This window comes from Orcinus orca, chromosome 1 (assembly GCF_937001465.1).
Source record: "Orcinus orca chromosome 1, mOrcOrc1.1, whole genome shotgun sequence".
NCBI lineage: Eukaryota > Metazoa > Chordata > Mammalia > Artiodactyla > Delphinidae > Orcinus > Orcinus orca.
Window position 1 is genome coordinate 212,042,266 of NC_064559.1, and position 26,319 is coordinate 212,068,584.

At 54.4% G+C, this 26,319-nt stretch overlaps 2 protein-coding genes across 26 annotated transcripts in view; both read left to right on the plus strand.

Moving 5' to 3' along the window:
- Positions 1 to 7,824, plus strand: part of SLC35E2B (solute carrier family 35 member E2B) — a 22,734-nt gene extending 14,910 nt beyond the window's left edge. For 11 of the 16 annotated variants that reach the window (XM_033432692.2, XM_033432698.2, XM_033432705.2 and 8 more), the window contains 5 exons: positions 366 to 428; positions 615 to 668; positions 962 to 1,034; positions 2,111 to 2,256; positions 3,825 to 7,824. In XM_033432692.2, the coding sequence (XP_033288583.2) occupies positions 366 to 428; positions 615 to 668; positions 962 to 1,034; positions 2,111 to 2,256; positions 3,825 to 4,062 (574 nt within the window). In that variant the 3' untranslated portion in view covers positions 4,063 to 7,824. The other 5 variants (XM_033432693.2, XM_049696274.1, XM_049696283.1 and 2 more) reach the window with 4 other exon arrangements.
- LOC101281161 (cyclin-dependent kinase 11B) lies at positions 4,222 to 25,592 on the plus strand. 10 transcript variants are annotated; one of them, XM_033432687.2, is made up of 20 exons: positions 4,222 to 4,513; positions 13,080 to 13,203; positions 14,005 to 14,120; positions 15,108 to 15,235; positions 16,031 to 16,169; positions 19,874 to 20,010; positions 20,319 to 20,441; positions 20,752 to 20,847; positions 20,926 to 21,084; positions 21,356 to 21,421; positions 22,063 to 22,238; positions 23,005 to 23,095; positions 23,550 to 23,671; positions 23,862 to 23,967; positions 24,158 to 24,279; positions 24,358 to 24,465; positions 24,540 to 24,656; positions 24,746 to 24,894; positions 24,976 to 25,165; positions 25,250 to 25,592. In XM_033432687.2, the coding sequence occupies exons 2-20, from the start codon at positions 13,093 to 13,095 to the stop codon at positions 25,340 to 25,342; spliced, it is 2,349 nt and encodes a 782-aa protein (XP_033288578.1). In that variant the 5' UTR covers positions 4,222 to 4,513; positions 13,080 to 13,092; the 3' UTR covers positions 25,343 to 25,592. The 10 variants fall into 10 exon arrangements, with proteins under 10 accessions (XP_033288578.1, XP_004272335.1, XP_004272338.1 ...); XM_004272287.4 differs by lacking the exon at positions 4,222 to 4,513 and adding an exon at positions 8,630 to 8,740; XM_004272290.4 differs by lacking the exon at positions 4,222 to 4,513 and adding an exon at positions 13,276 to 13,322 and having other exon boundaries at positions 8,787 to 13,203.
- Positions 25,593 to 26,319: the final 727 nt, after the last annotated feature.

The following is a 26,319-nucleotide window of genomic DNA, read 5'->3' on the forward strand; positions in this document are numbered from 1 at the left end:
ATATCGCCTGTTAACTCCGAGCACAGGATGGTCTCCAGAAGCCTCCTCGCTCACCTGCAGACGCTGCAGACCCGTGACTTAGATCTGCAGGAAACATCTTCACACGGCTCTCCCTCTAGGTTTCTGACGGGCCTGCAGCGTAAACCCCCAGGCGGGGGACAGGGCCTGTCAACCTGTGCGGCAGGCTCGTTGCTCTGGTTTAAGCCCCCTTGGCCAGAGCTGCTGTGCACCCAGCGTCCAGGGAGCAGCGTCGTTCTTCAGAATGCTGAGCCCTCTGGCTCCAGGGAAGCTGGACGCTGTCTGGTCTTCCCATTGGCCACGGCGGGCCTTCCCGGCCAGCAGTTTTGTCTCTGTTTTTTTCCCAGGGTCTTCCTGTGCTCACACTGTCTGTTCCGTGGCCGCTGCCGAGCAGAGCTGGGTAACCTCAGGCATGTCCTCAGCCTCTGAGGCCTCAGGTTACCCATCTGTGAAAGGGGCAGCTCAGCCCGGCTCACAGCAGACGCCAGGGCCATCCCCAAGGAGCTGCCGTGTGTCCCTGTTTCTGGAGGACAGGGCGCTTCGGCCGTGTGAGGTACCATCTGACCTCTCGTAACCTCTTCTTTTCTTTATTCTAGTTTGCAGAACGTTTTCTCCAAAAAGCTCCTCAGCGGGGACAAATATAGGTTCTCGTAAGTGTCACTGCTCCATGGAGACCAGACCACCCTGTGCCCTGACCCCTCCCATTTCATGGTGCCTTTAAAAGAACCTTGTTGCAACTTGGGAGAAAACCCCACCTGTTTCCAACTGCCCCTTGGCCGGCTCGTTTGAGGCTGCCTGTCACTGTCCCGTGGCCGGTGGGTCGCCTGTCAGGCCCGGCCGTCCGTTATCATCTGGGAGGAGATAGATTAACTGGGGCACCCTGGTTCCGCGGAGGGCGAGGGCGGGGTGAGGCGGGGAGAGGATCAGGCGCCTGTCCCCGCAGGGCCGCGGAGCTGCAGTTCTACACCAGTGCAGCAGCCGTGGCCATGCTCGTCCCGGCCTGGATCTTCTTCATGGTGAGTCCAGCCCTGGTGCCTTCCCAGGTCAGGGCGAGCCCCGGGCGCCGGGCGTGCTGAATACAGAGGCCGCCACGCGCCCAGGGGGGTGGGGGGGACCGAGCGAAGCAAACCCGTGCGGGTCCTGTATGGGTCCGGTGCCCACAGGGGCCAAACCTCAGCCAGCGGGTCCCGGAAACTTTGCTGTGAGCGTTTTTAGGTGCACTTTTTTGTTGTTGTTTTTTGGCTGCACCTCAGGGCTTGTGGGATGTTAGTTCCCCGACCAGGGATTGCACCCGGGCCACGGCAGTGAAAGCACTGAGTTTTAACCACTGGACCGCCAGTGAATTCCTGCACTTGTTTTTTTTTAAATTTATTTGTTTATTTATTTTTGGCTGTGTTGGGTCTTCGTTGCTGCACGTGGGCTTTCTCTAGTTGTGGCGAGCAGGGGCCACTCTTCGTTGTGGTGCGTGGGCTTCTCATTGCAGTGGCTTCTCTTGTTGCGGAGCACGGGCTCTAGGCGCGTGGGCTTCAGTAGTTGCGGCACGTGGGCTCAGTAGTTGTGGCACACGGGCTCAGTAGTTGTGGCTTGCGGGCTCTAGAGCACAGGCTCAGTAGTTGTGGCACACGGACTTAGTTGCCCTGCGGCATGTGGGATCTTCCCGGACCAGGGCTCGAACCCGTGTCCCCTGCATTGGCAGGCGGATTCTTAACCACTGCGCCACCAGGGAAGTCCCCCTGCACTTGTTTTTTATTACTACTGTTATTTAAAAACATTGTGACCACTGTTGAACAAGTCCCAGGGCAGAAGCTTATGAAACAGAGAGCAGTATGTCCCCCAGCCCCTCCCAGGCCCGCTCCTGGTGGAGCTGCTTCCCAGACGTGTCTGCGTGGGCACAAACACGCTCCTGTGCTCACGCGTGTCGTGGGATCCCGTCAGTCCTACAGAAGCACAGGTGCGCGTCTATGCACACCTCTCTTTTTAACACACGTGGAACTGGGCTGTCCTGTCCTACGGCCGGGCTCCAGCGTTGCGCTGGCCCCTGGGCTGGGGTCTGGGTGTCAGCACCGCGGGCATCCCTCTGGCTCTGGCGCAGGACTTGCCGGTGATCGGGAGGAACGCGAGGAGCTTCCGCTACAGCCAGGACGTGCTGCTTCTGCTGCTGGCAGACGGCGTCCTCTTCCACCTGCAGAGCGTCACAGCCTACGCCCTCATGGGGAGGATCTCTCCCGTGACCTTCAGGTAAGGACCGCACCTCCCAAGAGGTGAGGTGCCTCCAGGTCACGTGCAGAGGGGAACGCTTGCCATCTAGACGTTTTATAAGAGGTGTTCGTGGTTGTGGAATCACAAATGTAGCGATCGCTGTGGTCACAGGTCGTAATTACTAGGCCGTTCTGTATTGGTGCCGTTTGAAACGTGAACAGGAAAGTCTGTGAAACAGATCTTTAGGGGAATCCCCACTGGGATTTTGTGCAGAAGCAGAAATCCTTGGAGTGGTGTGAGTGTACTTCTGCCTGAAACAGCACTGTCCGTGGAATCTCCCGGGATGACGGATTGTCCCGCTTCTGGGCCGCCCAGGGTGGGAGCCGCAGGCCACGTGTGCTGCTGAGCGCCTGGGGCGTGCCAAGTGCCACGAGGAACCAACGTCTGACATTTCTCTAACTTTAATCAGTTCACACGAGCAGCCACACGTGGCCGTCGGCTCCCTGCTGGTAACTTAGCACTGAGCTCAGGTCTCACAGGCTTCTTCTCTGTAACTGGGCGGACTTAGCGAAAGCGAAAGCGTGATTTGACACCGGAGCATTTTCAGTAACAAATAGAAAGGAGTTGGCTGAGGTTGCCAGCAGGCCTGGAAATCCATGCAGTGATGTCAGCGGGTCTGCCCGTCAAGTTGTCGTAGAAGCCAACGGGCCTTTGTCCTTTAACTTCAGAACTGTCACTGGAGAGCTGAATTGTACCCAGGAGTGATGGCAGCAGGTGCGTCGCTGCCCTTGGGCCTCCCGGGGTGCACGCACCCTCTGCCCGAGTCCTGGAGGGGAGCTGCCTGCTGATTGCTGAGGTCTCCTGAAGCTCTCGCTGTCACAGTCTGTCATACGGTCCTGTTTCCATTTAGGGCCAGGAATTATATCCACATACCCCTGAAACTTTGTTTTTCAGTGATTGTTAGTTGACGGTTCAAAAAAGGCAGAAAACAGAAGACCAGTTCTTTTTATTTTATTAAAAAAATTTTTTTTGGCTGCTGTACGGGATATGGGATCTAGTTCCCCGACCAGGGACCAAACCTGGGCCCCCTGCATTGGAAGTGTGGAGTCTTAACCACTGGACCACGAGGACAGTCCCCAAACCAGTTCTTTTTAAAGAAAATAGCTTTAGGTAGAAAAGTACAAAAATTAAGTTTAAATTGTCCTCAATGGCAGCCCAGGAGACAAGCCCTGTCGTGTTCACTTTATCTTCATGAGGTCCCAGCAGTGGCTGAGCAGGGCTGTGTCACTTCCCAGATACTCTCCCTAATGATCGGTTCTCTCAGGCGCTCTCAGAGGAACCTTCCTCGTTCTGTGGAGAGCACGCTGCAGTAGTGAGGAATCAAATGTCATGATAGCTATAATGTACTTAGAAATATTTCCGTCAAAAAAAGGACGAAGCAAAATAAGGCAAAACGCTGAGTGTGAAGATGGGACTCGGCTTTTTGTTGGAAGTGTCGCTACTTCTCGGTGACCTTTTTCCTAGTAGGAAGGGCCCCAGCATGAAAGAGTGGGGTTAGCGGAGACGCCTTCGGCCCCCGCCGACGTCCCCGCTGTCCTCTCCCGCAGTGTCGCCAGCACCGTCAAGCACGCCCTGTCCGTCTGGCTCAGCGTCATCGTTTTCGGCAACAGGGTCACCAGCCTGTCAGCCGTGGGCACCGTGCTGGTGACAGCCGGAGTCCTGCTCTACAACAAGGCCAAGCAGCAGCAGCGGGAGGCCATGCAGAGCCTGGCTGCGGCCACCAGCCAGTCCCCAGACAGCAGCCCTGAGCCGCTGCTCCCCCCGGACCCCCGGCCACACCACTGAGCCCCGGAGCCTCAGGGGCGCAGCGCACCATGCCGCTCCTTGCCAGTGGGGGACCCCCTTCGCCTCTCCTGCTCCCTGGATGGCAGGCGTGGGGCCTCTGGCTCCACGGGTCACAGTCCGGGTGTGGGAGGTGCGGGTGGGCAGCCTTTCCCGCTCTTTCCTGGGACGTTCGGTCAGAGCTGTGGGAGCTCGAATCGGGGTCCCAGATGTCAGCCCCTGGGGCACAGACCACAGCTGCCACTGAGCCGTTGCCGAGCCACGTGACAACCTCCTCCTGGCGGCCTCTGCGCACCCCCTGCAGCCAGGCCAGGCCCCGATTCCTCTGTGGGTGACGACCACTGGGGACAGCTGTGAAGCCGGGGCTGCAGCCAGGTGCCAGCGGCTGCCCTCCCCACTTGTAGCCGGCGGAGAGAACCCGCTTCCCCACGCCAGCCGTCGGCGGCCACCCGAGGTACGTCCGGCTCCTCGGCTGTCAGGGAGTCTGTCCGCTGCCCAGACACGGAGGCCACGGCATCGGGGCACTGAGCGGAGAGGGGACAGCTGGGGTGCAGAGACCGGCATTCCCTGCTCCTGAGGATGGAGTGTCCGGCCCCGGCGTCCCGCCCTTCTGCCCGAGGCCGAGCTGCCCGCATCAGCACCACTTAGGGAAGGTCACTCACGGAGCGAAGGCGGCCCCACCCCTTTCCGTGCCTGCTGCGCCGAGCTCCTCACCTGAAGGTCCAGCCCTCACCTGCGGCCGGGGCTCCCCAGAGGCCCAGACGTGGTTTCCAGCCCGAGGCTGCGGGCAGCCCCCCGCGGTGTTTGGCTCAGGGAGGGGGCTTCTGTCCCTTCTGCTCCCCTGGGTGAGAGGCAGGCTGTTCGGAGCGCCCCTGGGGAGCACCCGTCCCCACTCAACTGGTCAGGAGCCTTGCCTTGTCTCATCAACGAGGCTTTTAGGATTTTCCCTTGTGAATGATGAGCAGGACGAGTGTGGAATATTTACTGTTTTTGTTATGCTGCGTTTAAAATGACAGTGTAGGTTTTTAAAAGGAAACACAGGCATAGGTGGCTTATGGAACGCATCGTGTATGCCAGGTAAACCACAGTCGGACCCACGGCCTGGCCCGGCCCGCCTCCTCCAGAGCAGACAGACGGACAGCCAGCCAGGTGTTTGAGGCCTGTGGTGGGCTGAGGCGCCACCCCTCACTTCACCTCTTGCCTCGCAGCCCGTTGGGATTTCTGATCGGGACGCAGCCCCCTCCCTCCCACCAGGCTAGAGCTCTGGGGCTTGTCAGGTGCAGCCCTACTCGGGGCCGCGGGCTGGCCACCTGGCCATCTCCAGCCAGCCTGCGGACAGAGCCACCCGAAGGCACAAATCGTTCCCTGAGTCTCAGGCAGCATTCCCAGCTGTTCGGGGCCTGGGCTCCCTGATTGCTTCTCTGGTTTTCCAGTTGGCTTCTCAGCTGGAAAATATAAAAGAGCCCCTCCTGGAGAGCAGATCTCTTGGAAACAAAGAGCAATAACTATATCTCATTAAGTTCCGCTAACTTTAAAAATCTTGTAATGATGATGGATTAAAATGAGGCCTTTTAAACTACAAACAACCTTTTTACGAAGCTGACCTCCTGCTCCAGAGGACGGCGGGTCACACGCACCTTCGCTGTGCAGGGGTTGCTCGTGTGACTTTCCCAGGTTTCATCCCTTTCCTCTTTTTCTGCTTCCCCCCAAAACCAAACTAAAGAGGATTCTTTGGCGGTAGCTGGGGTGGCGGCTGGTGCACTGATCTGTGAGGACCAGCGAGAAAGCACCGTTTCCCTGGGGCTGCTGCCTCTGCCCTCAGACTGTGGCCACTGTGCCCACGGCTGATGGGGAGACGTGAACAGAAGGGGTGCATCTGTGGTTGCCCACGGCAGACTGTCATCTGAGTGTTATCAGGTGCCAGCCGCCTGTGTCCGAGTGTTGTTAGGGACCTGGGTCCCTGCCTCCTGTGGACGTGCCCCTCCCTCCACTCTCATCCTGTTTTGATTTTCTAGATATTAGGACCAAGAAAGATTTTCCTAAATTATTAGTAAATGAGGCAGTTTCTAGCAAAGCTGCTTTTGAGACTTCTCCTCATCCCGGGTGGGAGACCACAAAACATGTGCTGCAGCTGCATTCTGTCTGCATCCCCACCCCTAAGTCGTCCACATGTTGGGCGTTTCCGCAGCCTGGCAATGGCATTTGTTTAATAACCGTACAGACATGTTTTTTAATTAACTTTGTTTAGTGGTTTTTTAGTATGTTCTTTTCACTGAACCATCGCAGGTGTGCTCGTACCAGTGTTGACACCGGGTGTTGTGTGTTACATTGGGTCCCTTCCTCCTATGTCTTTGGTCGTCATCCGTGCCTTTGTAAACAAACTCTTGAACCAGGCTTCTGAATCTGGTCATCTGCTTACTTACATTGATACGTAGAGATGTAGTATCCACACTTCTCTGGCTTTCAAGGAAATTTCCACTACTGAGTGGCATAAAAAAGGCTTTTTTAAAAAAGAATTCTGATAGTCATAATTTCCTGCATATCAGCATTAAAATCATATGCCTTGGAAAGCTGAGAATACTCCTGCACAATCCAAAATGTGTCTTTAATTTGTGAATCAAACAGTAAAAAATTGCTGCACGAGGAATGTCATCCATATGGAGCCATGCTCGTCACCAGCCCTTGAAATACTTTCCCCAAACTGGTGGGCTTTCCCTCCTGTGCGGCGCTGACTGTCCCATGGACGGTCATTTATAGACGGGCCAGAGGGGATCAAAGAAATGCAACATGTCTTTTTACATCTGTCCAGGGGGTGTGCTTCCTGATGCCTGAAAGTATTTTCACTGTTCCCCTGGGTTGGAAAAATTAAACAAAGATGTTATTACAGGTAGAAACTCTCCTCTCTTTTTGCCTTTGACCAACATTGTGCTAAGGGCTCTGTTTTTCTCCAAAACACGTACATGCCCTGGTTGGGACCTCTTTGTTTTCTTAGTTTATAAATAAGAACGTCCCAGCTCCCCTGAAGAGTCTGCCTATTTCTCTATCCTGGCTGAGGGGCCGAGAGCAGAGTCATGAGGTTGTGCTGACCATCGCTTGGCGTACTCACCCTGCAGCTCAGGGTGTAAAACATTCCAGTTTGCTGTCTCTGTAGTATCTCCTCCTCTCCTCCTGAGGGCTGAGATTCTGAGTTTGATGGCCACTGGGTCCATGCCTAGATGTCCAAACTGAGTTGGAAACTGTTCTAATTGGCAAAGTCTTTGGTGTTTTGGGTTTTTTTTCCAGTTTTCATCAGAGGAAAACTGGCGTTCAGCTGATGTGCTATTTCTAGACTGCAGATGTGTGAGTAGCGTCTGCACCTGCCCAGGGCGGTGTTGTGGGCACCACGTTGCAGAGGGCCACAGTGAGAGTGACTTTCCCACACTGAAAAACTTGAAAATTATATCAATAATTGTCTATATCAGAACCAAATTATATGTGCTTTATACCAAACAAAACTGCGGAGAACTAAAAGTACATTGTGCAAAATGTCTGTAGTGATTTGTATTTCACTTATTTCAGTATTTATGTGATTAGATGAATTCTTTCTAGAAAATGGTGGTTAAATAGCTGAGTCACTGTTAATTCTGCTATGGTAATGCATCGATGCTGTACAGTGGATCCTGTGGACGCCCCCTGGTTATTTTTGTCTAAGTTAAGCCACCATGGTAGCAACTATCTAGGACTGTTGTTCTGCGAAAGTAAAATAAATGTTCAGCGTGTGCTGTTTTCTTCCTTGTGTAACTCTCCAGTGCTCGCGCTACTGAAATGAACAAGGGTGGGTTCTTACTGCCTTCACCCCTTTTCAGCGTGAGGGGAGTAAAAAAATTGGTTTTTTCCTGTCACCAAAAACTCAGGAAGCAAAACAAGCGCTTGGATACAGAAAGTAAACATTTCTTTCCGGGAAGAGAAAGAATTCCAATTCCACCGCCCTTTCTGTGCCCCCATTTCCTGTCACATTTTTCTACATTTTCCATTTCAGGTCCAGTGAATGTGGGTATTCGTTTACCGTTCTCTTTCCCGAGGTTCTCGAGGTTGAACTGCCAGTTTTCTGTGACCACCAAGGTCCGCAGAGTAACTGGAGCCAGGGAAGAGAACTTCATCCCGAGAGCCTCCACAGGTTAGAAGCCGCACCTCACGATGAGGGAGTGCACGGACTTTGAGGGCCCCCCTCCCCCGCCTCAGCACAGCTTAAAACCCCGTGGCAACCGCTCTCCCCGCCCCGGTCCGGCGGGAGGTCTTCCGTAGGCAAGATTCGGAGTCCACCGCGCCACCGCCGGGGTCGGGGACACGGGGACTGGGAGAAAGGGCGCAACACCGGGCACCGGACCAGGCCAGGCCCGGACTTCCGACGAACCCGACCTGCCAGCAGGGACTCGCCCCGCCCCGGCACCCCGGGTGTCGTCAGCAGTCGGCGCCGAGGCCCGTAATAACGCGCTAGCGCGCGCCCGGCACTCTGCGCAGGTCTAGTGTCGGCGGCGGGGAGGGGGGTTGGGGGGGTGGGGGTGAATGGGTGGGGTGGGCCCGCCCATGGGGCCCGCCCTCCGTCGTCATCAGCCCGCGCCGACGCAGGAAGTGACGACGCTCCTGGCGCGCGCCGGGCAGTTTCTTCTCAGGCTCCGGGTCCGGCGGCGGTGGTGTAGGGGTGAGTGGCGGCGGGCCGGGCGGGGCGGGCCGGGGCGGAGCGGGGCGCGGCCGGCTCACCTAAACTCTCGGATCCCGGCGGGCCTCGAGCGCGTGGGCCGGGGCGGGCGACACTCTTCGGCCATCTCGCCCGGCGCGGAACTCGGGGTGGAGGAGGCGGCGGGCCCAGGAGCTCCCCGAGCCAACTTCTGCCGGGCCGAACCACGAGCTAGCGCGACTGAACCCCAAGAACCGGGAACCCGCGGCCTGGTCTCCGAGTGCGCCCTCGGAGCAACCACCCAGGCCTCCCCGTATCCCGTGCTGGGGCTGCAGCCGTCCGATGGGCCAGTGACCCACGCAGCCCAGGTCGTCTTCCTTTTTTTTTTTTTTTAAATTTATTTTATTTATTTATTAATTTATTTTTGGCTGTATTGGGCCTTCGTTGTTGCGCGCGGGCTTTTCTCTGGTTGCGGCGAGCGGGGGCTACTCTGCGGTGCGCGGTCTTCTCACTGCGGTGGCTTCTCTTGTTGCGGAGCAGGGTCTCTAGGCGCGCGGGCTTCAGTAGTTGCAGCACACGGGCTCAGTAGTTGTAGCTCGCGGCCTCAGTAGTTGTGGTGCGCGGGCTTAGTTGCTCCGCGGCATGTGGGATCTTCCCGGACCAGGGCCCGAACCCGTGTCCCCTGCATTGGCAGGCGGATTCTTAACCACTGCGCCATCAGGGAAGCCCCCAGGTCGTCTTTCTAATAAATCCTCCTGACGGCAAAAACAGTGCTTGGTGAGTGCCAGGTACTGAGCTACGAGCTTTACCTGGGTGATCTCGTTTAATCCCCAGTGATACTGTCATATAGGTGGTTTTCTTACCGTTTACGGAATGGTAAGCTGAGATGAAGTAACTAGCCCTGGACAGCACAGGAATGACAGCAAAGAAATTGGAATCCAAGTGGTCATTTTCCAGAGCCCATCACTTTTTTTTTTTAATCTTTCTTTCTAGTTTTTCAGTTTTTCTAAAATCAGCAAAGTGGTTCAGTCATACATGTATATACGTTCTTTTTTTATCTTCTTTTCTGTTACGGGTTTATCACAGGAAATTGTATATATAATGCCCTGTGCTCTACAGTAGGACCTTGTTGTTTATCCGTCCTGTGTATAATAGTTTGCTTCTGCTGACCCCAAACTCCCAGTCCTTCCCTCCCCCCCCCACAGTCACAAGTCTGTTTTCTATGTCTGTGACTCTTTCTGTTTTCTAGATAAGTTCATTTGTGTCTCTTCTTTTTTTTTTTTTCGGCCACACGTGGCTTCTGGGATCTTAGTTCCCTGACCAGGGATTGAACCCAGGCCCCAGCAGTGAAAGCACCGAGTCTTAACCACTGGACCGCCAGGGAAGTCCCATTTGTGTCGTATTTTAGATGCCACATATAAGTGATATCACACGGTATTTGTCTTTCTCTTTCTGACTTAGTTTACTTAGTATGACAATCTCTAGGTCCATCCAAGTTGCTGCAAATGGCATTATTTCATTCTTTTTTTTAAATTTTAATAATACATTTTATTTAACCCAATATTTCTAAAATATTACTATTTCACCATGTAATAATCAGTGTAAAATTATTAATGAGGTATTTTACATTTTTTACACAAAGTCTTTGAAATCCAGTGTGTATTTTATACTTAAAGCGCAGCTTAATTCAGCCTGGCCACAGTTGAAGTGCTCAATAGCTACATGTGGCTAGTGGCTACCATTCTGGTCAGCAGTTAATTTAAGGTGTGAATTCTATACACAGTTATAATCTCAGACAAGTAGAGGTATTTCCAACTGTACCCATGGACAAATTGATAGTGAATTCATGTTTGGAATATTAATTGTATAGCATTTGGACATGGAAAATTTATTCTTGAATTATGAATAAGTGGTTTAAGTGAACCCGATTATTGCGTATTATTACATGCAGCTACTGAAATAGGCACTTCCACATATTACCACATTTAATCCTTTCAAAAAACACCTGGTAGGGCTTCCCTGGTGACGCAGTGGTTGAGAGTCCGCCTGCCGGTGCAGGGGACGTGGGTTCATGCCCCGGTCCGGGAGGATCCCACATGCCGTGGAGCGGCTGGGCCCGTGAGCCATGGCCGCTGAGCATGTGCGTCCGGATCCTGTGCTCCGCAACGGGAGAGGCCACGGCAGTGAGAGGCCCGCGTACAGCAAAAAAAAAAAAAAACACCTGGTAAAGGACCGTTATCGAGATTGAAACAGTAGACCTGTGCCCAATATCCACTTCACCCTTCTTCTAGTTTGCCTTTCTGAAAGGCAGAGAGTGGAACGCTGAATACCATGGTTTCCAGACTCCCATGAAACTAGGGTTCTCAGTGTGATTTACATTCAGCCAGTCACATACACATACGTGAGATTTGAAGGCTGGAAGTGAGGCAGAGACTGCATTGGGGGGGGCGCATTTTTGCCATTTCTACAGGCACAGGAACCGATTTTTTGGCAGCAGAATTAAAGAGACATGCCATTGTCCAGTTTCTACCTGTGGATGTTGAGAAGCAGGGTCCTGGGCATCCGTGTTGCTGGGGCAGATCAGAGCAAATACAGCATGGCCCTGGAGTCAGTGGCAATAGTGGCAGTGTCTTTCTAATTAAGTGGACTTTTGAAAGTTGTGGTTTCCCAAAGATAGCCATAAATTCTGTGCATCCTAGAACATTCTGCATCCTAATGGGGTCCTCTGGTGGTCTTTGAGCAGTTGTCTTCCAGTTCCAGTCCCATCCTTCCAAACTCTGGGGTGCTGGAGCTGGGGCTGCTCACTGCATCTCCGCTTTGCCATCTGGCGCCCGCATAGGTTCTACCAATAGGAGGTAATAGAGGCTTGTCTTGGGTGTCCACAAGATGAGTAGATCTCCACACCTGCCCACCAGGATCTGGAAAGTTTATATAGAGGCCTTAACGGGTTTATTCGCATATGTAGTCCAAATGGTCTCAGTAACACATTGCTCTCTCCAGGCAGCATCCTTGAAAATGTATTTCATTCTTTTTTATGGCTGAGTAATAGTCCATTGTATATACGTACCACATCTTTATCCATTCATCTGTCAATGGATATTTAGGTTGCTTCCATATCTTGGCTAGTGTAAATAGTGCTGCTATGAACATGGGGGAGGAGGTGTGTGTATCCTTTTTAATTATAGTTTTGCCTGGATATATGCCCAGGAGTGGGATTGCTGGATCATATGGTAGTTCTATTTAGTTTTCTGAGGAACCTCCATACTGTTCTGCGTAGTGGCTAAGCCAACTTACATTCTTACTAACAGTGTAGGACGTTTCCCTTTTTTCCATACCCTCTCTAGCATTTGTTATTGATGGCCATTCTGACGGGTGTGAGGTGGTACCTTGTTGTAGTTTTGATTTGCATTTCTCTAATAATTATCGATGTTGAGCATCTTTACATGTGCCTGTTGGCCATTTGTTTTCTTCTTTGGAGTAACGTCTATTTAGGTCTTCTGTCCTTTTTGTTTGTTTGTTTGTTTTTTGCGGTACGCGGGCCTCTCACTGTTGTGGCCTCTCCCGTTGCGGAGCACAGGCTCCGGACGCGCAGGCTCAGCGACCATGGCTCACGGGCCCAGCCACTCTGCGGCATGTGGGATCTTCCCGGACCGGGGCACGCACCCGTGTCCCCTGCATCGGCAGGCGGACTCTCAACCACTGCGCCACTAGGGAAGCTCTCTGTCCTTTTTTCAGTTGGGTTGTTTGGTTTTTTGTTGTTGAGTTGTATGAGCTGTTTGTATATTTTGCAAATTAAGCCCTGTCGGTCACATCGTTTGCAAATGTTTTCAGCCAGTCCGTAGGTTGTCTTTTCGTTTTGTTTACGGTTTCCTTTGCTGTGTAAAAGCTTGTAAGTTTGATTAGGTTCTATTTGTTTATTTTTGCTTTATTTCTGTTGCCTTGGGAGACTGACCTAAGAAAACACTGGTGCCATTTATGTCAGAGAATGTTTTGCCTGTGATCTCTTCTAGGAGGTTTAGAGTGTCATGTCTTCTGTTTAAGGCTTTAAGCCATTTTGAGTTTATTTCTGTGTATGGTGTGAGGGTGTGTTCTAACTTCATTGATTTACATGCAGCTGCCCAGCTTTCCCAGCACTGCTTGCTGAAGAGACTGTCTTTTTCCTATTGTATATTCTTGCCTCTTTTGTCGAAGATTAATTGACCATAGGTGTGTGGGTTTATTTCTGGCAGAGCCCATCCCTCTTAACAAAGATTTGTACTGAAGCGCTCAAAAGTGGCAAGGCACAAGTGTGCAGAAACAGCATAGCATCAAACCACAGTTTGCTGAGTCCTGACACAGTTTGAATTCTTCGTCTTTTTTGCAGTGTTTTAACTCAAATGGGTGATGAAAAGGACTCTTGGAAAGTGAAAACTTTAGATGAAATTCTTCAGGAAAAGAAACGACGGAAGGAACAAGAGGAGAAAGCAGAGATAAAACGCTTAAAAAATGTAAGCCATGTTTTTTAAGTAAGTGTTTTTTTTAAAGGAGATTTAATTTCTTTGCCCTCATTTTTCCATTAGAACAACGCTTCTTCGGTGAAGTTCTTTTGTACTTCCAAATGTCGCAGGTGAGCCCAAAATCTATTCTAAAAATTAACAAAAACATTCAGATACTCAGTTTACATTGACAGCAGATCGATAACATACTAAAGCTGCATATAGATGACCACAGCCACGTGGAAAATAAAGTATTTTGAACCTAAAATCACTAGTGCGGTTGGGCTTATTTTTCTCATTTCATCATTATGTTTATGACACCATTTCCAAGTATTTTTAGCATAGTAGGAAGCTGCCTTGAAATTAGTATTATTGTTTTACACCTTTCTTGGTTTGCCTAATAACATAGGAAAACTTTAGTAATTTGATAAGGGGCATTGAAAGACATTCCTCTTCTGATAAGTTTAGCAGCAGATCTTTCTTACGTATTTATGAGTACTTTTTGAGATACTGTAAAGTATTTGGTGTATAAAATATTCTTTAAGGCTCAGTTCTGGCTAATATAAACAGCTAACAGACTTGTCACAGAGTCTGATGTCCCCTGTCACATACGCTGGTGTTAAATTTCTCGGGTTCTGGGTTACAGAGAGTTGTACGAAAAATCAGCGGGACTTGAATGAAAGTTTTTCATATTTTATAACACCGGCCCACTCAGAGTGTGTACGAGAGCTTGTTTTCGGGTAGTGGCAAGGTTTGAGTATTATGAGAAATAGGCTTATCTGTAAGGAAAATTGCTTTCTCCTTGCTTCTTAGTCTGATGACCGGGATTCCAAGCGGGATTCCCTGGAGGAGGGGGAGCTGAGGGACCACCGCATGGAGATAACGATAAGGAACTCGCCGTATAGAAGAGAGGGCTCCATGGAGGACAGGTGAGAGGGCCGTGGCGCTGGAGGAGCCCAGCGGCTGCAGGTGCGCTCCCCTGAGGAGGCAGGCTGAACCCATGACGGGGCTGTGGTCCTGGCTGGCCCTTCCCAGTGTTATTTTGAAAGTTTGAGGTCATGACCTGAGGTTTACCTCTAGACTGAAATGACTCTTGTGTGGTGTCAGTTACCAGCTCTCCCCTCTTCTTAGGAAAAGCCTGAGCGTGTGTTCCTTTCTTTGTGATCATTCTGCAGTGAAGTGAACACCATTCACGTGGTACATGTAAAGAATTCTGCTGTATGTTTGTGATGATTTGTATAATTACTGTCTAAAATTATCTACAAATAAACCAAAGTAGCTGCTGAAAGATACTTGGAGCAAGGCCTTGATACAGAAACGGTCCTACCGAGGTCTGTATGTTCTGACGTTTCTTCCCGTGCTGTGCTTTCTCCCCACTTGTTTTCTTCTCATGTCCATCATCAAGCAGTTAAAAACAACATAACCAGAAATTAAGGCAAAAAGGCATAGGGTGTGAATTCTTCCAAGATTTTGGTTATATAATCAGTTGAAAATATTGTTAAATGACCTTTTGAGATCATTAAGTTTGATTAAAATTGTGGGACCTTTTTTAACAACTTTATTATGGTGTGAATGACAAACTGCACAGATTTCAGGTGTGTGGTTTGATACGTTGTTATATACCTGTAAGCTCTCCCCACGACCAAGATCATGAATACCCTAAAAGTTCCTCAGAGAGGCCTTTCTGTTCCATGTTTCACATTGATTCCCCACTTAACACTTTCCATCTGAATCTGTATTTAATATACAGTTTGGGCTTAGGTTTCATAATGAACATCATCTTTTAGCTGATGGTTGAGGTTCACCTGTCTGTTCTGAACCCGTCATCTCTCTGGGTTGAAGACACTCCACGATACCCCGGTGCTCCTCACATTACTTTCTCAGGCGTGATGTAATGTTGTGGTGTCTTATTTCAGAGGAGAGGAAGATGATTCTTTGGCTATCAAACCACCCCAGCAAATGTCTCGGAAAGAAAAAGCTCATCACAGGAAAGATGAAAAGAGAAAAGAGAAACGTAGGCATCGTAGTCATTCCACAGAAGGGGGTACAGAGCATTTGTTTTCTTTTGTATTGTGTTCAGATGCGGTCTCGTTCCTATTTCATGATCTACTGCCTTCTCCACAGTTGAAAGCGAAGAGAATAAAATTTTAGCTAACAACATAAATTTATTGTAGATCATTCCGAATAGATACATTGTTTTCCTTCTATGTTTTCTTCTGTGTGTTTCCCCCTGATTGCATTGTTCGGGGGTAGTTTGTCTACCTACAGAATTGTCTTAATTCAACAAGGGAAAACACAGTCTTCAATGCTAAATTGCTTTAACTAAGAAACAGATGCTTGATAAAACTGAAATAATGGGTTTTATTTCATACCAGTATTAAAGAGCTTCTTAGGGGTGTAGGGAAAACTGGGCCTGGGGCCTGATATAAATCTCATTGTTAAACTCAGTTGGCTAACGTGGTGTATAACGTAGTGTAGAAACTAAAAGGCGATAAGCTTCGTCCCGTATCCTTTACAAGTGGGGATTTCTTTTTAAATCGTGAAACTGATACAGTCTAATCACAGTTTATTTAATACAGAAAATTAGAAAGAAAGATGGAGATCACAGTTCTATTCAGTGATAATCACATTATTTTTGGTTTTTTCTTAACTGGAGGCTTACTGCATAGAGTGTTATATTTTCATCCTCTTTTTTTTTTCTTTTTTTTTTTTTAACAGAAAGTCATGATTGTTTCTCCAAGTCAATGATTAGATATTTTTTCTTTTCTTCACTGGGTATTTTCAAGTTGAGTTTCTGGAGGTTAAGTTTCTTGGTATGACACATTCTGTTTGCCACTAGGGAAGCATGCCAGAGTGAAGGAGAAGGAGAGAGAGCACGAGCGCCGTAAACGGCACCGAGAAGAGCAGGATAAGGCCCGGCGGGAGTGGGAGCGACAGAAGCGGAGGGAGCTGGCGCGGGAGCACTCCCGGAGGGAGAGGTGAGGCTGGCGGCCCGGGTGGGCGGTGCCTCTGCGCCCGCCTGTGACACGGGCCTGCAGGGAGGGGTGCTGCTGGACGGAGCTGGGGGTCCAAGAGGAATCAAGAGGCGAGGAGCGAAGGTTTGGGCTGGACATACAGCCGTAGGGGAAGGAGAGAGAGGAGGGAGGGGTGGCAGGTGGCTGGAGGAGGGGAGCGGCTGTCCACACCCGAGCCCGACGCCCCCGGAGAGGAGGGCGAGGGCTGCTGTCCAGGCCCGGGTGGAGCCACTCTGGGGGTAGCTAGTCCCTGCACATGAGTCCTGAGGCAGAGTCAGTGCGGGGAGGCCTGGGGTGTGGGCGATTCCCCGTCTGCTCACTCGGCAGGTGTGTGCGGAGCGCCTGCTCTGCACCAGCTCTGTTCCAAGGGGCCTTGTCCAGGAAGACCAACAAGATGTGTTGCTTAGGGTTGTCTGGGGTCGCAGCAGAAATAGACTCTGGCTCTTCCAAACAAGAAACAAAAGGAGAAGTGACAAAGGCAATCCCAAAGGCCTTGAAATGGCCCAGGAGCTGGGATACCAGACTCCTGGGCGTTCGTCTCCAGGTGCCTCTGTGCGGGCTTAGAGTTCCAGGAGAGAGCATCTGTTCACCCCAGATCTGTTCTGCGTGGCCCAGGTGTGAGTCCTAGGGCCACCTCTGGGTCCTGCAGTCATTTCCAGAGAGAGCTTGAGAGCTGCGCTGCTTCACGGAAGGGAAGTAGCAGGCTGGAAGGTGCTGACATTCCCAGCAGCCAGGGCTGAACAGAGGGCAGGTACAGCAGGTGTGAGGAGAGCCTTCGTTCTCAGGACTCAGGGAGTGTGAGAGGTGCAGCTGGGAGGTTGGTGTCTAAGGCCACTGTGAGGCCGGTAGAGCCTTCAGTGTCCTGGCTGCTGGCACATGACACACTCACGTTTGCTAAGCCCTGTGCTCTGTCCAGTGTGGTCCAGTCACACAGCTGTGCAGACACGGTGGTGACCCCAAGGAAGCCAAGCTTGAAAATAAAGAGGAGCACATGGAAAAATGCAGCAGTGGCCACATTGTACAAGGGAGACAAGAGTTCATAGGGTCATTAGCCCAGCGGCTTACTAAACAGCAACAACTGGGAGGAAAAATTCGAGCGCAGGGTAGTTGCAAGATGTTACCTAGAATGTCCAGTTTTCAACAAGAAGTTTTGAGACATACAAAGACGTAAGAAGGTTTGACCCCGTATTAAGGAAGAAAGACACAGTAGACAGCGTTTCCAGATTTGGCGAAGACTTGGAAGCAAGGAACCTGAAGACGGAGCAACAGACTTCACGCCTTCTGAAGACAGAGAGGAAAGGATCTTCAATCTCAAGATCTGTGGGACAGCATCCAGTGTAGCAGCACACGTGCGGCGTGTGGGAGGGAAGGGGGGGCACAGAGGCGGCTTTTAAATAATGACTTGAGTGCTTCCCAGATTTGATGAAAACCGTTTTATCTACACATCCGAGAAACTCAGTGAGCGCCAGGTAGGATAAGTACAAAGTCACAGCCAGACTGGGGAAGTTAGTGAGAAATTCATGAAGGGCAACAGCGAGCGGGGTGCTTCTCATCAGAAACTGGGGGGCCACAGGCAGGAACCCGGCCAGCCCGGAATTCTGTATCCAGCACAGCCAGCCTCAGAAGTGAGGGGCAAATAAAGGCCTTCCCAGGTGAACAGAGGCTGGGGGACAGGTGGACACAGCACTGCAGCCACAGCCGCGGGACATGGATTGCCCCAAGAGCTCCTGGGATGAGTTTTCAACAGAGACCGTGTGCCAGGCCGTGGAACAAGTGTGAAATTTAAAAGAATTGAGGCCATACAAAGTATGCCCTCTTATCACAGAAGAATTCAATTAGAAGTCAGCAACAGGGCTTCCCTGGTGGCGCAGGGGTTAAGAATCCACCTGCCAATGCAGGGGACACGGGTTTGAGCCCTGGTCCAGGAATATCCCACATGCTGCGGAGCAACTAAGCCCGTGTGCCACAGCTACTGAGCCTGCGCTCTAGAGCCCGTGAGCCAGAACTGCTGAGCCCGTGAGCCACAACTGCGGAAGCCTACGTGCCTAGAGCCCGTGCTCCGCAACAAGAGAAGCCACCACAATGAGAAGCCCGCGCACCGCAACGAAGAGCAGCCCCCGCGCACTGCAACTAGAGAAAGCCTGCACGCAGCAACAAAGACCCAACACAGCCAAAAATAAATTTCTATTAAAAAAAAAGCAACAGAACGAAACCTGGGGAAATCCTCAAATGTTGGGAATCTAACAACCCGTTTGTGAAAAACCCATGGCCCGAAGAAAAAATTGTAAGGAAAAACAAAATATTTTGAACTTTTTTTTTTTTTGGTCGCGACTCGAAGCTTGTAGGGTCTTAGTACCCTGACTAGGGATCAAACCCAGGCCCCAGCAGTGGAAGCGCCAAGTCCTAACCACTGGACCACCAGGGAATTCCCTGAAAATATTTTGAACAAGATGAGAGCAAAGACAGTGTGTCAGAACCTAGGGATGCGGCTCCAGCTGTGCTTGGAGTGAAGTGTTTTCAGCTGTAAGCAGCTAAACCGGGAAGCAGAGAAGGAAGTTTCGGATCAATAACCTAACCTTCTACCCAAAGAAACCAGAAAAAAAGCAAACTCATCCCGAAGCAAGCCGAAGAAACGTTGGGAAATGCAGAGCAGGGAGAAGCAGGCTTGGGAGGCGGGGGGGGGGGGCCACAGGCGGTACGATCCGTGGGTGCTGGGAGTGTCCTGAAGCCGGCTTGTGATGGTTGCCCGATTCCAGGGATGTGTTCAGAGAAACTGAGCTCGCTGGTTGAATTCTGTATGTAAGTTATACCTCCACTTTCTGTGTTTGTTTTGCCATACTGCGCGGCATGAAACCGAAACCGCACTCCCTGCACTGGAAGTGCGGCGCCTTAACCACTGGGCCGCCAGGGAAGTCTCCTTCCGCTTTTATTTGGGGGTAGTTTGGATTCACTGGCATTTATAAGACAGTGCGTGGAGCCCAGTAGCCGTGGTCCGGCCCCTCCAGTGGTGACGTCTGACTGTGTGGAAAGCACTGGCGGCCCTGGTTGCGCTCTCACCGTTTTTTGCTTGTGCTCATTTCTGTGTGTATAATGCTGCCTTTTTTGTTTAACGTGTTCGCTTTTAAAGTTGTATTTGGACTTAACCCTGTAGGGACCTGAGGGTTAACGGACTGATGAGTTTTAACTCTTTGGCGTCCGGTGCCGCCGACCCCCCGTGTTTCGGTCACTGGTCACTGATATTTCCTGACCCCCGGATCCGCAGGGCGCCCGGCCCAGGTCTGTGGCTCCCCCGCCCTTCCTCAGATGGGCTCTCCCAGCCCTTGGGGGCCCAGAACGACTTGGCTTCTGGTAGAGGTGGATTTACATTGTGTGCACGGAGGGAAATCCTCTTGGCGAGTCGGTAGAGCTGGCGAGCAGAATGTTCTGGAGCCAGTGGGGTTTCTGCCCCAGGCAGTTGTTGTTACCTCCTTGTTACCGGCACTTTCTTCCGTGTGACGCTTTAGGATCGAGGTTCCCAGGACGCGCATGCGTGTGTGTTCTGCTTTTTAAAAAGCTCTCTGAGGGTTGAACGGCCCAGAGAAGTGGTTTATAAACGCGAGCAAAAGCACTGGGGGCAAAAAGGAGAACTGCCTGTTTCGGGGTGAAAATGTGGCGTGTGCTGGTTCCAGGGACCGTCTCGAGCAGCTAGAAAGGAAGCGAGAACGGGAGCGCAAGATGCGGGAGCAGCAGAAGGAGCAGAGGGAGCAGAAGGAGCGGGAGCGGCGGGCCGAGGAGCGACGCAAGGAGCGGGAGGCCCGGCGGGAAGGTGGGGCGAGGGCGGGGCCCGGCGGGGAGGTGGGGCGAGGGGCGGGGCCGGACGACCCTGCGGCTCCTGGGGTGTGGGCTGTCTGCCCCAGACAGCTGTGTCTGGGGTCCACTCACGGGGGGTCAGGCCCAGGCTGGAGAGGTGCGTTCTGGCCCCTGCCTTTTGACCAATAGAGAGCAGTCTAGAAAGCCCACCTGGGTCCTCTGGTCGTTTCCTGTGCTCCATTCCGTTGCTGTGTGGGGGTGGGGGCGTGTGTGCCGTGGGAAAGGGGGCTGCCGGCACCACCTCCTTCCTGTTCTCGTGCCTAGTGTCTGCACATCACCGGACAGCGAGAGAGGACTATGGCGACAAGGTGAAACCCAGCCACTGGAGTCGGAGCCCACTCCGGCCGCCTCGAGAGAGGTTTGAGCTCGGGGACAGCCGAAAGCCAGGTGAGGCTGCACAGCGCTCGCAGGGCCAGCGTGTGGCGGTCTTTGCGAGGGGCGTCTGAGCACAGAAAGCTGCTGCTTCACATCACGATGCGCTAAACGCTTCCGTGGTGTGTGAGGGGGACTGTGTGCGAAATAAGTTTATCAGCACAGACGTTTGTTACTGGTCTTTTGAAGAGTCGTCTTCCTCCCGGGTATCTGGGTGAGCTGTTTCCCATACGAACCGAAGTTAGTCTTCGTGTGAGAAGCGCCATCGAATCTTGTTAGTTTCAGACGTTTTCCCACATTCACCTTCGATGGTTTGTTCCATAAGTAAAAGAAGAGAAAGTGGAAGAGAGAGACCTGCTGTCCGACCTGCAGGACATCAGCGGCAGCGAGAGGAGGACCAGCTCAGCGGAGTCCTCGTCAGGTAGCGGCGTGCCCGGCCCCGCCCAGGTCCGTGGCCCCCCGGGGCCGAAGCTCACTGCTGGCTGTTTCCTTCCTGAAGCGGAGTCAGGGTCCGGTTCCGAGGAGGAGGAGGAAGAGGAGGAGGAGGAGGAGGAGGAGGAGGAGGAGGGGAGCAGCAGCGAAGAGTCGGAGGGGGAGGAGGAGGAGGAGGAGGAGGAGACCGGAAGCAACTCCGAGGACGCATCCGGACAGTCAGCCGGTGAGCGCGCACGCACTCCCTGCCACGCGCGCACACGCGCACGCCCCGCCCGCACGCGCGCACGCGGTTTAACTCCGTAAGAGCGTAGCAGCTGCAGGTGGGTGATGTGAAACGTCAGTAAAAATGTATCCAGATGGGAAACGCCTGGCTGTCTGGGACTTACATGAGGCTCCCGAGTCGACGACATAGGGCGCCCTTGCTTCCTTGTCGGCCAACGCGGACCGCGTTTCTGCTTGTGGAGGGTCTGAGGTGACACCTGTTTCCGTTACAGAGGAAGTGAGTGAAGAAGAAATGAGTGAAGAGGAGGAGCGAGAGAATGAAAACCACGTCTTGGTTGGTGAGAGGCCCCCCGAGTGGTGCTTCGCCGCCGCCTCGTCTGCCCCTGACCTGGGTGCTGACTCACGTTTGAGTCGTGAGCGGGGCAGCGACCTAAGAAATATCCTTTCCCAGAGGCACATCGTGCCCCGGGAGCTACAGGGAGCGCCTGGCTGGTGCGTCCCAGGACCCAGCTGGCTCGCGGGGAGCTGCTTCCCCCAGCACCCCGCACTTGGCCGCTTGGGCCCGTGGGGGCCCGCGTCCTTTAGAAGGGACAGTGCTGAGTGAGCGCCATCCTGAGAGTAATGGGCTTGGACATCAGGGGAGGCTGGGAAACGCCAGTTCGACTCCGACCACAGGGCCGTTGCTGACCAGGGGCTGCATGGCCTCCGCAGGCAGCCAGGCCAAGCCCTCTGGCCAGTGGCCGCAAGTTTTGGGCGGGCCTTGTGGCTCGCGACCGGCCAGTGGTTCACAGTGGTCCCAGCCCGGCCAGTGGGTCCAAGACACAGTGCCCTCTGTCCAGGGCGGTGGGACGCGCAGCCTGTGCCCAGCCCCCCGGGGCTCTCAATATGGCTTCTTTCTGCACTCGCTGTCCCGCCCCAGAACGGGTGGGGTAGCCACACTTGCTTGTTCTTGGTTCGTAATTGGGTTGAACTTTTGAAGTTCCAGAGTCACGATTTGACCGCGATTCTGGAGAGAGCGAAGAGGGGGAAGAGGAGGTGGGCGAGGGCACCCCCCAGAGCAGCGCCCTCACCGAGGGGGACTTCGTGCCCGACTCCCCAGCCCTGTCACCCATCGAGCTCAAACAGGAGCTGCCCAAGTACCTGCCAGCCCTGCAGGTCAGGTGCCCTCCCCGCCCCAGGCCTGGCTCTGCCTTGCTGCTTGTGGACGGGGCCGGTTGCTGAGAGCAGAAGCTGGGTCCCTGCTGTGGGTGTCTGTCAGTGGGCGGGCCCGGCCACTGGTCTCTCACGTGTCCCTGATCATGGTCCAGCCTCTTGTCCAGCAGTCTTGGGGGGTGGGGGACAGTTCCTGTGTCTGCAGCCAGGACGCCCGCCAGGGGCCCCATGTGGAGGGGGCGGCAGCCTGGCAGGCGGTCAGCTCTGCGGTCACTTCTGCCTCGGCCTGGGCGGAGTGGGCACCTGCTCCCCTGGCCCGGTCGCTGTGCAGGGGTCGGAGGGCAGTGCTATGAGTCAGCCCAGGTTTTCTGTTGGGAAAAGTCGGTAACAACGATGCTGGAGGGAGGGGGTTGGAGAGGGCAGGTCTCCAGAGGGTGAGCGGCCTCAGGTGCTCCGGGCGCCCCAAGGCCAGTGGCCCAGCGCCAAGTGCCGCCCCAGCTCCTGGGGGTTTCCTGCGCCAGCTGAGGGTGCAGTGCACAGGGCCACTCCTGTCCCAGCCTCATCTTAGAATGAGGAGGCTGGAGGTGGTGGGGTGGGGGGTTGCCCAGGGCTGGCTTTTGGATAAAGGGGCACGTGCTCACTGAAGCGAGGAGAGCGTTCCCGGGCCTCTGCCCACGCGCCCTGCGGGCCCTCCTGACACGTCTGTCTGGCGGGGCTTCCCTCTGGGGTGTGGCCCCGCTGCTGCGCCCTCATGCTGGCCTCTTCTCAGGGCTGTCGGAGTGTGGAGGAATTCCAGTGCCTGAACAGGATTGAAGAAGGCACTTACGGGGTGGTGTACAGAGCGAAGGACAAGAAAACAGGTGGGGCGAGTCCCAGGATGCCCCCAAAGGGAAGGGGTGGTGTGGCGCATGGCCCGGGTGGCCCAGAGTGCCGGCCAGCACCGCGGAGCGCCGGCACCTTCAGTGTCAGGGTCGCTGGGTCTAGGTTCCTACTATCCTGGTCGTCGCCCCCCCCCGCCGGTGCTGGGCCTCAGCCTTGCCTCATCTGACTGCTGCACACCTGAGCAGCTGGCCCCTCGGCGCCTTCAGAGGCCAGAAGGCGGCCTGACCGTGAGGCTCTGTGTTGCTTGCTTGCAGCCTCAGGCAGGTGTGCACCCTTGGCGGGGCCTCAGAGCAGCAGTCGAGGCTCTGAGCACCTGGGGGAGGCCGGTTGGCCATGTCCCGTGATCGTGGGGGAACAGCGATGAAACAGGAAGAATGTGTGGGTGGAAGAACGTTTGCTCAACGTTGAGTCTTCCCGTTGCTTTCTTTTCAGATGAAATCGTGGCTCTGAAGCGGCTAAAGATGGAGAAAGAGAAGGAAGGCTTCCCGATCACATCGCTGAGGGAGATCAACACCATTCTCAAGGCGCAGCATCCCAACATCGTCACCGTCAGGGTGAGGCCGCCGGCCACGCGCCTCTGCCCCGCGGGGCCCCCAAGTGCTACACCCCGGTGGCCGTCGCTCTTAGGAGATCCCTGTTGTCACCCAGCGTCTGGGCCCCGGGATTTCAGGTCTCTTGGGAGAGCCGGCGGCGGCAGGGCCAGCCTGGGACCCCCGGGCCATGGGACCTGCTGTCGTTTCCTAGGAAATCGTCGTGGGCAGCAACATGGACAAGATCTACATCGTGATGAACTACGTGGAGCACGACCTCAAGAGCCTCATGGAGACCATGAAGCAGCCCTTCCTGCCGGGTAGGGCCCTACGCCCAGGTCCCCCTGAGGGACGTGCTGCGCTCAGGTTGCCCGGGGCGGGAGTGCTGATCTGGACTCTGACCCTGTCGCGCTGCGTGTGTGTGAGCGCCCGGGTGCCGGGAAGCTTGGTGGCTGCTGAGGCAGCCGAAGACCCGGGGCACCAGCGGCGTGCTGACCTGTCGCCATCCAGGAGAGGTGAAGACCCTGATGATCCAGCTGCTGCGTGGAGTGAAGCACCTGCACGACAACTGGATCCTGCACCGAGACCTCAAGACGTCCAACCTGCTGCTGAGCCATGCCGGCATCCTCAAGGTGAGCCCTGCGGGCGGCTCGGGGAGCGGCCCGCTCCCAGGCATGGAGCCGCCCACAGCCCGCCCTCTGTCCTCACAGGTGGGGGACTTCGGGCTGGCGCGGGAGTATGGGTCCCCTCTGAAGGCCTACACCCCAGTGGTCGTGACCTTGTGGTACCGTGCCCCCGAGCTGCTGCTCGGCGCCAAGGTGAGTGTGGGTGTGCAGGAGCGTGCCCTGGGCGCCCTGACCCGCCAGCCCCCTGAGTGCTTCCTGACCCCCAGGAGTACTCCACGGCCGTGGACATGTGGTCGGTGGGCTGCATCTTTGGGGAGCTGCTGACTCAGAAGCCGCTGTTCCCTGGGAAGTCGGAAATCGATCAGATCAACAAAGTGTTCAAGGTGGGTGCCCCTGGGGACGTGTGCAGGCGCCCGGGCCAGGTGACCCTTCCCTGCAGGGCCCGGCTATTTGAGACGCCGCCCTGTTTCAGGACCTGGGGACCCCCAGTGAGAAAATCTGGCCCGGCTACAATGACCTCCCCGCAGTCAAGAAGATGACCTTCACCGAGTACCCGTATAACAACCTCCGCAAGCGCTTCGGGGCTCTGCTCTCAGACCAGGGCTTCGACCTCATGAACAAGTGCGTCCCTCCCTGCACCCCACCCTCAGCCCGCCTCCTCCCCGCCCAGCCCCGCCCCTGCCAAGTGCCTTGTTCTCCCAGGTTTCTGACCTACTTCCCTGGACGGAGGGTCAGCGCAGAGGATGGCCTCAAGCACGAGTATTTCCGCGAGACCCCCCTCCCCATCGACCCCTCCATGTTCCCCACATGGCCCGCCAAGAGCGAACAGCAGAGGGTGAAGCGGGGCACCAGCCCCCGGCCCCCAGAGGGAGGCCTGGGCTACAGCCAGCTGGTGAGGGGCGGGCTGGTGGGAGGAGCGGGGTCGCCAAGGCGGGGTTGGCCCGGCTGGGGCCCCACGAAGCCGCTGTATCCACAGGGTGACGACGACCTGAAGGAGACGGGCTTCCACCTCACAACCACGAACCAGGGGGCCTCGGCCGCGGGCCCAGGCTTCAGCCTCAAGTTCTGAGGCTCAGAGCTGACCCCGGACCCACCTTGGGGAGCGCCAACCGCTGAGGCCCAGCTGGGACAGCGGCAGACACTGGAGGCGACGTCTGGGTCCAGACCCCCGTCCTGCCCTGATCAGGTGCCGCCACTGCCACGGGGCTGCCGTGGACGCGACCTCAAGTCTAGGACTGGCTGCTGGCCTCGTGGGGTTTTCCATGTTTTCACTTTATCTTGGTTTGTAAATTTGTAGAATTAAATCACGTTTTCCTTGCCGTGGGACGAAAGGCTGTGTTTTTTCAGATGTATCGGACTTGCCCTGCGAGGAGAGGGCGGGCATCCGTACACCCACACACACACACACTCAGCCACGGTGACCACCGGCGGCCACCCCAGTCGGGTGCTGGCCACGACTGGGAACAGAGCTGTGGGGGGTTTGGTACTTCTTAATCTTCAGGCTGCTGCTCCAGCACCTTCCTGCCTCTCACCCAGGGCCCCAGAGCCAGGCGTGCGAGCTCGCAGCCACAGCGGGTTTTTGTACAAGGTGGTTACGGGTTTTAAGATGTAGTAAAATATTCTTGGAGAAAAGGTTTGGCATTTCCTTCTTTAAGGGGCTAGTCCTGTGCTGGGTCCTGGGCCTCCCCGGGGTGCAGGGGGAGCCCCAGCCCCTACACTCAGGGAGGGAGGGGGGAAAGGCAGTCTCCGTGGGCTCAGCTCTTTGCAGCCCGCGAGTCCTCCAGCTACTGGTCTGGCTGGACACAGTGTCGCTTGGGCAGAAGGGGACTTGTCACTGCCCGGGGCCCCCAGCTGCACCGAGCTAGTTCCTCCTGCGGGCACCGCCAGCCTCCCCGACACACACACGCTGCCCGCGCTCACCCTACTCCCTTCAGGGAGGCCTTGCAGCCACAGGGCCCACCCCCTTCCCAGCCCTGAGCCCACGCGAGACCCCCGGCCCCACTGGCTCAGCGCGCTGGCCCTGGTGATGCTGCTGGCGCCTGGGCC